Here is a 9,775-nt window from a genome sequence, read left to right on the forward strand (position 1 = left end):
CATGCATTCTATATGTTTGACTTTGATTTGTTATTTATTTAGAGGTAATTATCACAACAGCTTTGGGTTTGATGAAGGCCTTGTGGTTATTATAGAAATTTTGTTTCTATGCATAATAGATACTTTTGTTTAATTTCCCTGGGAAATTATTTGTTTGTAATACTTGCTTAAGATTTGCCTGTAAATTTAACTCATAAAAGAAGGGAGGAAGACTATGAAATTTTCTGGTAATACTTGCTTAATTCTATTCAGAATGTCACATACAATATATCAAATTTCAAGTAACTACTTCCTAATAATTAGGAGCAGTTTCTATGGTGGTGTGTTTTGGTCTATTCGGAACAAGAGAAGGCCCACTATTTGAATTACTTATTAGAAAATTCTCAACTCACTTTCATCCAAATTATGCTCAAAGATCAACAACTTCTTTCTAATCATCAAACAATCAACGAGAAATGTTAGATCAAATATATCATTTGACCATGTAAGTCGGACTTCTTTAACAAGTCAGTTCTTTAAATTTTTTTAATGTAAAATAATAGTTTTTTTTAGCATGTAAAAATGTATGTCGTTAACTTTTTAAGTCAATTATGTTATAAAAAAATGGATGATATTCTAGAGCAAAACATAAAATATGTAGTGAATTGGTGAAGCTGTCAGTGAAAGGTCTTTGGCACAATAGTGAAAGCCTCTAGCAATCAGAGTGGGTATGGGAGTGTACCTGCAAAATCTGCACTTTAATGTCCAAGTTTGCCAAGTCAAAGAGATGGAACTCACAATTATTTAATGAATTATACCTTGGTGCTGTATGGAGTTACACTTATATAAAAATGATGGTTAAAATCATCTCTGATGAATACGAAGTCCCGTGTGAGGGATTGTTTGATGTGCTCAACAATTGAGATGGAGAGGTGCTTTGCTCTAGTGTGGGGTTGCCTCTAACAATGTGTCTATTCGTCAATTTGAATGAGTAGGGAATTGGATTGGGCCTCCAACTTAGGTCGGTTTGATTGGACCATTAGTCTAGTCCAGAACAACTGTTCCTAAGTCCTTGCTATCAGACATGAAGCTAGGATTTTCTATGAAAATACTACGAACGGGAGAATAGGAGTTCTGTCTTATAGATGTCTTATTTTATTGAAAAGTTTCTCAAGGAGAGGAGGGGCCTATTGAAGAACTGAGTGGTAGTTGGTAGCTCGTCCCGCTAGCAAAACATTACTATAGGGAGGACCTCCATGTGTATATAGGCGTACCGGATAAAGGCTTTGAGAGCATGAACATTAAATGCCCCTTCCGTTGAAGAGTTGGGCCTTCCTTCACATCCCTGGTCATGAAGTAAACTCGAAAGGACAATTTTTCTACTTACACTATTACATTCTCTATCATTCTAGCCGGTTGTTTGACAGGTTTGTCAAGCAACTGCAATATCAACTTAGTTTCTTTTATCTCTACATCATCAAGTCATTTCACCACAAACAATAGCATTAAGTTGATATTGGCTTCTAAATCTTCAATGACCCTTCAAATACTCACACCTACAATTAACACTAGCAATGTGACTTTCTCTACTTTTTTTCTAGTAGAGTTTTTTGGATCACAATACTGCAGTTTGCTTAAGTTTGGACAAGTTTTAGCTTAATATATCTATCTTTATGTATGAAGAAGTCTAAGAATTTTTGTTTCTATCTATCCAATTCTCGTCAAACTCATCTTTTGAGTCATTAACTTGTTTATTTGACTCAACAACAACAAAATTATTAGAAATAACTTTATTGACATTAAAAGGATATCCATTTACCTCACCCTTATGCATTTCATTACAATGTTTCTTGGGATTTGATTGGGTGTTAGTTGTGAATGCGCTTCTTGTTTTGTCACCTATGTGCTTCACAATTTACCTATTTGGACTTTCAAGTTTTTGTTCGAAGCTTTAGCTTGTTTCTGTTTGGCCATAGACATTTGAATGAATTGATTTAGAGTGTCTTCTAATTTTTATTCATACTGATGTTTGTTTTGATAACATTGCAAAATTATTGTCTATTGGATGATTCAATGTCCTATCTCCATCCTTGGCCAAAATTTTTGCCTCTTTGAAAATTATATCCTTTTTGAAAATTGTTGGTGTGTCTCTAGTATGGATTATGCCTTTGATTGTATATGTAACTAATCTCCTCATCACTAAGAGATAATTATAAGTCGGGTGGTCACTTGCACATAACTTACAAAAAGAAACTTGTTTAGGCTTACTAAAAGATTCATGTTATTTTCTGAATTATTATGAAAATAAGATAATTTTTTTGAGACTTACCGTTCAGTTTGTGTGAGAAGCTTATTTTGTGCAAGCATCTCATGTTTGTATTAAGCTCTGAGACTTACGGTTTCCTTTGGCATGTACCTCGATTGTATTGACTTTGGTGATCACTTAGTTTTGTTGTAAAAGTTCATTTATGAATATGTGTATCTTCGTTAAAGTGCGTCGGGTATTTTCTCAAGGTCTCGAAGTAACCTTGGCGAATGTTGAAAAGGCTTGTGGTGGACACTTTCTTGTGAATGTTAACCGAGAAATGGTGGATCATCTTCCTCGTTAGGTCTTGATAGCTGGTGATGGAGAACCTTGAAAGGCTCATGTACCACCGGAGGGAAGCTTCCTTCAGTGTTCCTGCCATCAGTTTACATTTGAGGAAATTAGTAGCTCCAATGATGGCCATCTATGTGTTCATATCAATAATGTATTCTTAAGGGTCACTCTTGCCGTTGAACATGGCTAAGGAAGGCAGCTTGAAGTTGTCTGAGACCTGTGCGTCCTAGATCTCCATCGATAAGGGTTCATTGGATCTTCTTGATCACCAATTATAGGTTGCATTTTTTGTTGTTGTTGTTGTTGTTGCAAATCACGTATGTTATCTTGCAACGTCTCGTTTTGGTGACATAACTCTTCCATAGTAGTTAGCAATTTTGCTATGGCAGCTAAGTTATTGTTGTGGTTTTGGATGTTGCTATTGGTTGCAACCCTCGTCATCATGAAATGTGGTAGGGCGATTATTGAAACAGGGTGTGTAACCCAAGACAATTTTGTCCGGTCCCAAGTCAGGCACCAAATGTACACGTATAGTAAACTATTTGTTAACCTTATCAGAGCTAGGCCAACCAGGGTAGCAAAGTTGCTTTTTATATGAGCTATGTGTAAAAGATATCTCTGATTCTTCTTAGATGGTTCATTTATATCAATCTTGTAAACTCAATATCTTTGTAAGCCCAATTGATGAACTATAAACGCCTATGCATCCCTGTCTGTTTAAGTCATTCAATAGAGATCAATTTTCTTGCCTTCTTGTCAGAGATTAACTATTTATGCATAATAATATGTCTTTAAGAGCTGTGTCCGTGTAGACATGATTTTGCCATCAAATAGGATGTCCATGTTTGGTTCTCACACGACCTTATTACTTCATGCTCGGATTCATATCTGGCCCAAGATGAGAGCGAAATTTACAAAATTTTTTCTTCATGGACATTCTGAAAATGCTCTTCACGTTATTTTGGATCTAAGTCACATGAATGATAACATAGAAAAATATTGACTTGACTACCATCTACAAATTCATTAAAGATAATGCTTTTAACCATCTCTCTAACAATACTTACTCAGATGACAAAGTAAGAACTGTTTGTATCAAATATCTAATAAATTGAGATAAGAAGACAAAGTGAAGAAGGAACATGTAAATCAATTTCATAAGTCTTAATCAAAATCATCAAACTACTAATAATACCTTCGATGCAAATGTCAATCATGATAAAAAATATATTTGAAGAATTTTGAAAGAAGAATATTCAATCCTTCACATAAATTGTCCCCAAATCAAAATAAAAGAAATTTGAAAAAATCAAATAATCTGATTCATTTATAATTTTTTGTTTTTAATCTCTGTTATTTATTTTCTCTTTTTTTCATTTTATTTTTGTTTTTCTATACTTGTTTTATATATCTTCTAATTTCTTTTAAGATTTTTAAGAATATTTTTTAAAAAAATTAATGAAATAATTTCAAATTTTATCCGATCTTAATTCTTAATGAAAATTTAAATCAAACCTAATAATCTTAAGAAAATCAAAATATCTTCATCGAAGTCGAAATTGAAACGCAAATCCGAATCCAATTCCCAATTCCCTCGCTTCTTGAGAAATCGGTGCTACTTCATTCAGGTTCATATCTTTCTCCTCTTTCATCAACCCTAAATCACGCTCTACGCTTCTCTTTTCTTCTCTTCTCTCTGAAAGCAACGCAGAAAAGAAAAAGGAACAAACATCAATCACAACCTGATTCCACACTTTTACTTCACCTGTAATTTTCCCCCCTTTCAATTCCAATCTCTGTATTGCATTATCTCTTTTCAAATTAGGGTTTTTGTAATACACACTTTGTTAAATTAGGGTTTTTGTAATAAACGCCGTGCTTGTTATTTTGCAGCAACCAAACATGTCGGAGGAACGAGATGTGCATCCCGATTGCCGGAATGCGAGTAATCCTTTTCATGAGTGTACTGATTACTGCTTTAGAGTTATTGCTGAAGCCAAACTCAGGATGCAGCAACATGAAGCTGGTTAGTTTTTCAATTACGCAAGATAATTCGGATAATGCTTATCTATTGGTTTCATTGTGTTTAGAATTAGAACTGATTTTGATACGCGTAGGTGGTGAAAAAAATTGATTTTGAGTTAATTGATTGTGTAAAATTGATTCGGATTAAGTGTGTGTTTGGAAACAATGTGAATCACTGCTGCCACATGTTATGATGCTTTCCACCGCAACTTTTCAGAAGCTACACTCGCTAGCTTTTATATACCGTGTGTTTTGTTTGGATAATGCAAAATTGAGTTGAATAGGTAAAAATCACTTTTAAACTCAAAAGCTACAAACTCTAGCTTCAAGTAGTCTATGTTTGGTTCTGTGGCGAGGAGAATTGGTTTTGAGTGAATTGATTTTGTAGAATTGATTATGATTAAAAGTGAGTTAAATGTAAAGTGATTTATGTTTCTTTACATTTATATGTAAAAGTGAGTTGAACAACAAATTTCAATGTTAAAAGCATATTTAAACTCAAAAGCTATAAATTTGAGCTTCAAATAAAATCAATTCTGGAGAACAAATCAATTTTACTTTAGAATAATCAAACACCTCAAAATCATTTCAGAATCAATGATACACCTCTAAAATCAATTTTCCCCCTTTCAAAAGTTAAAATACATGTAGAATCAATTCTTTAGGCATAATCAATTATACTTTAGAAAAACTAAACACCTCAAAATTATTCCAAAATCAATTCTATTCCTTTGAATTGCTCTTGGTTTTTCCAAAAGCTAAACCAAACAAACACGTAATGAGTTTTTGTTTTGAAATCATTTATCTTGTTTTCTTATTGTATTTATATTTTTTAAACGGCGGATTTTAGTATTATTTTTGGTTATATATGCTTCTGAGTTTGTCTGTGGAAATATATTTACACGGTGTTTTCTGGGTATACTAGAAGTTTCTCAAGCTAGTGGTGGAAGTGGCCGTGAGCAAGCCATTCCAAATGAAGTGTATCCTGACGAGGGAATGCATGATGACGATGACGGACCCAAAGCTGAAGACAATTCTGATAGTGACCCTGATGAGCCTGCTATAGAAAACACGGATGGTTCCTTCCCAAAACTTTCTGGCAGACAGAAAAAGTGGATGGAGTTGAGAGCCAAAATGGTATTAAACGATGAAAAATATCATGTTTATAGCTTTTATTTATTTAATGGAACAAACTTAATAGTTTTACTTTGATTCCCTTGTAGCAAGAAGCAAAAAAACGTAATCAAATTGAAATAGCTAATGAAAAGAAGAGGATGGAGGCTCCAACAGAGTCTAGGGGTGTTTCTAAGCAGAAGTGGCTTGATGGTAGGAAGAAAAAGATTGGAAAGCTTCTTGATGCTAATGGACTGGACATGACAAAGGCGTATATGCTTGACACACAAGAGGCTGCAGAAGAGAAGTACAAGAAATGGGAGAAGGATCCTGCTCCATCTGGTTGGGATGGTATGTTTTTCTATATTCGACAAACAAATCTTCTTGCACAAACAATCAGTATGTTACTTTTCTAGCTAGTTTGGTTATATATGTTCTTGTATACATGTATTACACACATATAAAATATGATTATACTTTATTTGCTGTGCGGGCTTCAATGTGGTTCCCAAAAATATCAAGATTTTCAGACTCCGTAGAGTTTGTAAGCTTGACTACAGGGATTAAACAACATCACAATATCATATTATATACTTTATTAAATGAAGGTTTCAATGTCTTTTCTTTAGATGAAATTCCTAGATTTGTTTGCATCAATATTTTCTATTTTGGAGAATCCCACCAATGTTATGTTGCTAAAATATTGAAAAAGAAGTGTTTATAGGCAGAAATATTTGTCTTGATCACAGGACATTTCTTGTTTTTTCTTTGAGATAAGGGCATTCATTAGAACCTCTGATTAAAAGGATGACAATGTAACTGTTTATTTTACTTTTACCAGTTTTTAATCAAAAGACATTATACAATGCATACAAAAAGAGGACCAAGAACATTGAGATCGATGTAGAAGAATACAATAGAATGAAAGAAGCTGATCCAGAATTCTATCGTGACGCTTCAAGTCTTCAGTATGGAAAGGTATACTGTCAAAACATCAATTATCTTCTATGTTATTTTTTACTAATGCACATCAACGGATATTTTATGAGTTGTCTTTCCTTCACAGGCACCTAAAATCTCAGAGGACAAGATTGATAGGATGGTTCAAGAGCTAAAGGATAGGGACGAGAAGCGCCGGGCTTTTAGCAGGAGAAGAACATTTCGCGAAGAGAAAGATGTTGACTCAATCAATGACCGTAATGAGCATTTCAACAAGAAGATTGAACGTGCCTTTGGTAAATACACATTGGAGATTAAAAATAACCTCGAGCGTGGAACTGCATTGCCCGACTAAGGCTCTTGCTTTTGCAGTGGTCTGTAATATACTTGTTCTGATGTTGGTAATTTTAAATGGTGGATTGCATTTTCTGGAGTTTTTTCATCAGATGTAATGTTAAAAACTAACATTTTACTGTGCACAAATGGAACATTGTGTAGTAGTTTAAACTTCAAATACTAAATGCTTGCTCGGGACATGGGTTCTTCATTCGTAGCACTCTTCTCATTCATTATAGTATGTCTTCTTCAATTGAATTTCAGACATTTTTCATGTGAATATACACATGACTTTGAATCAATCACGATACAAATTTAAATACACATGAAAAATCTTTCTATATAGAAAAATCTTTCTATATAAAATGATAAATGCCGAACTATTCACATCATTTTGTATTAATTTCAGGCAAATGTCATTTTCACTCACCTTGGACTGACTGTATTAGCAAAGTTATCAATCTAGGGATCCTTTCTATTTCTATAACGATCCAATTATATACAATCTATATCATGTGATGAGTGCATTTGGATTCCTTCTATTGTACTTTCACTTGATTTCTATCCATTTTCTATCAAATCAAAATGAAGAATACTAGTCAATAGTCATCCACATGCTGTGGAAAATTATTTCCACCTTATCCCTTCTATTGACTTGGTAGACATGTTTGCACCATACAACAAAGGGGGGGTCATGTCATGAAAGTAATGGCTTCCTTCTTTTCTATGAACATGCTGTTTTTTAGTTGACTCCAAATCTGAATAGTCAACATTATATGGCAACTACATTTATTCTTAGTTTAATTCATACTATTACTATACTCATTCATTAAGCTCTCTAAGTTTGAAAACAAAATGAGTCTTTTTCGAGGATTATCATTTCCTGGTTTTTTACTAGCACTAGCTTTGGTTTTGAGTTGTTTGTTTCTGTGTCATGGAGGCACAACTAGTTCTTTTGTTAGGAATGTTCAGAAGGCCATTACTATGCCACTTGATAGTGATGTGTTTTCTGTTCCTTCTGGTTATAATGCTCCCCAACAGGTTCATATAACACAAGGTGATCTTGTTGGGAAAGCAGTGATCGTGTCGTGGATAACCGAAGATGAGCCAGGGTCGAACGCAGTGCGTTACTGGAGTGCAAACAGCAAGCAGAAGAAGAAGCTAGCTAAAGGTGAATTTGTTACTTATAGATTTTTCAATTACTCATCTGGTTTTATTCATCATACTACTTTAAACAATTTGGAGTACAACACTAAATATTATTATGAGGTTGGACTTGGAAACACAACAAGACAGTTTTGGTTTATAACTCCTCCTGAGATCGGTCCCGATGTGCCATACACGTTTGGTCTCATAGGTGATCTTGGTCAGAGTTATGCTTCAAACACGACACTTTCCCATTATGAATTGAACCCGAAAAATGGGCAAACAGTGTTGTTTGTTGGCGATCTCTCTTATGCAGAAAACTTCCCGTACGATGTCAATCTTAGACGGGATACTTGGGGAAGGTTTACAGAAAGGAGCGTGGCTTATCAACCATGGATATGGACAGTAGGAAACCATGAAATTGATTTTGCACCAGAAATCGGCGAAACTGAACCATTCAAACCGTATTCGAACAGATACTACACTCCTTATAAAGCATCACAGAGTACTTCGCCCTTTTGGTATTCTATCAAAAGAGCTTCAGCACATATCATTGTGTTGGCCTCGTATTCAGCATACGGAAAGTACACACCGCAGAACCAATGGTTCGAACAGGAGCTACCGAAAGTTAACAGAACAGAAACTCCTTGGTTGATTGTTGTAATGCACGCACCTTGGTATAACAGCTATAACTATCATTACATGGAAGGGGAAACAATGAGAGTAATGTATGAGCCGTGGTTTGTTGAGTACAAGGTTGATGTTGTGTTTGCTGGACATGTTCATGCATATGAACGAACCGAACGAGTGTCGAATATTGCGTATAATGTTGTAAATGGTATATGCACACCTGTGAAAGATCCATCGGCTCCTGTATACATAACCATCGGAGATGGCGGGAATCTGGGAGGCTTAGCAACCAACATGACAGAACCACAGCCGGAATACTCGGCATTCAGAGAGTCTAGCTTTGGACATGCCATTTTTGATATAAAAAACAGAACGCATGCTCATTTTAGCTGGCATAGAAATCAAGATGGTTATTCTGTTGAGGCTGATTCCCTTTGGTTTTTTAACAGATTTTGGCACCCAATTGATGATTCCACACCTCATGTTTCCCATTGATTTACTACTCTTTTCAGAAGTATAAGTACTCAATGTGATGTTAATCAATAAAGTCATGATTATGTAATAATCATGATTATCATTACCTTTGATTTTTGCCTTTTAATATAATCCTTGTAGTACTTTGTACTCCCTCCGTCTCACAAGTTTCATTTTTTTCTATTTTTATTTGTCTCAAATTATTTTTTCTTTTAAAATATGAATGCGATATTTATTATTTCTTTTTAATAACTTACCATTTTTTATTGTATTTTAATTCATGCGACTACTCCACTACACATTAATAGTAAGATTATTTTAGTAAATAACACTTATTTTATCATTGAAATCAACACAATTAATCATTATCTTAAAAAATGTGAAAATCACAAAGATGACACCTATTGTGAGACGGAAGGAGTATCACTATTAAATACTCGTTTTGTTCTAAATTATAAGACGCTTTGGAAATTTCAAACGAATTAAAAAAATTACAAATATTACTATATAGGAAAGTGAAATGATGTATGAATT

The 9,775-nt window shown here is 34.2% G+C and overlaps 2 protein-coding genes across 4 annotated transcripts; both read left to right on the forward strand.

The window, feature by feature from the left end:
* The first annotated feature begins 4,054 nt into the window (after positions 1–4,054).
* LOC131642209 (uncharacterized) lies at positions 4,055–7,202 on the forward strand. Of its 3 annotated transcripts, none has more exons than XM_058912484.1 (6): positions 4,055–4,206; positions 4,472–4,604; positions 5,529–5,740; positions 5,827–6,067; positions 6,558–6,694; positions 6,783–7,202. In XM_058912484.1, the coding sequence occupies exons 2-6, from the start codon at positions 4,481–4,483 to the stop codon at positions 7,008–7,010; spliced, it is 942 nt and encodes a 313-aa protein (XP_058768467.1). In that variant the 5' UTR covers positions 4,055–4,206; positions 4,472–4,480; the 3' UTR covers positions 7,011–7,202. The 3 variants fall into 3 exon arrangements, with proteins under 3 accessions (XP_058768467.1, XP_058768474.1, XP_058768463.1); XM_058912491.1 differs by having other exon boundaries at positions 4,115–4,345; positions 5,532–5,740; XM_058912480.1 differs by having other exon boundaries at positions 4,117–4,345.
* A 282-nt stretch (positions 7,203–7,484) lies between these two features.
* Positions 7,485–9,424, forward strand: LOC131642200 (purple acid phosphatase-like). Its single transcript, XM_058912474.1, has one exon. The coding sequence runs from the start codon at positions 7,847–7,849 to the stop codon at positions 9,260–9,262; it is 1,416 nt and encodes a 471-aa protein (XP_058768457.1). The 5' UTR covers positions 7,485–7,846; the 3' UTR covers positions 9,263–9,424.
* The last annotated feature ends 351 nt before the right edge of the window (positions 9,425–9,775 follow it).

This window comes from Vicia villosa, linkage group LG1, assembly GCF_029867415.1.
Source record: "Vicia villosa cultivar HV-30 ecotype Madison, WI linkage group LG1, Vvil1.0, whole genome shotgun sequence".
Taxonomy (NCBI): Eukaryota; Viridiplantae; Streptophyta; class Magnoliopsida; order Fabales; family Fabaceae; genus Vicia; species Vicia villosa.

What these genes read in the sequence shown, in the direction of transcription:
- LOC131642209 (XM_058912484.1), top strand. Translation starts at nt 4,481, where the DNA reads ATGTCGGAGGAACGAGATGTGCATCCCGATTGCCGGAATGCGAGTAAT. An exon ending in GATGCAGCAACATGAAGCTG is followed by an intron (nt 4,605 to 5,528) that starts GTTAGTTTTTCA and finishes TGGGTATACTAG; the next exon opens with AAGTTTCTCAAGCTAGTGGT. An exon ending in TGGAGTTGAGAGCCAAAATG is followed by an intron (nt 5,741 to 5,826) that starts GTATTAAACGAT and finishes ATTCCCTTGTAG; the next exon opens with CAAGAAGCAAAAAAACGTAA.
- LOC131642200 (XM_058912474.1), top strand. Translation starts at nt 7,847, where the DNA reads ATGAGTCTTTTTCGAGGATTATCATTTCCTGGTTTTTTACTAGCACTA.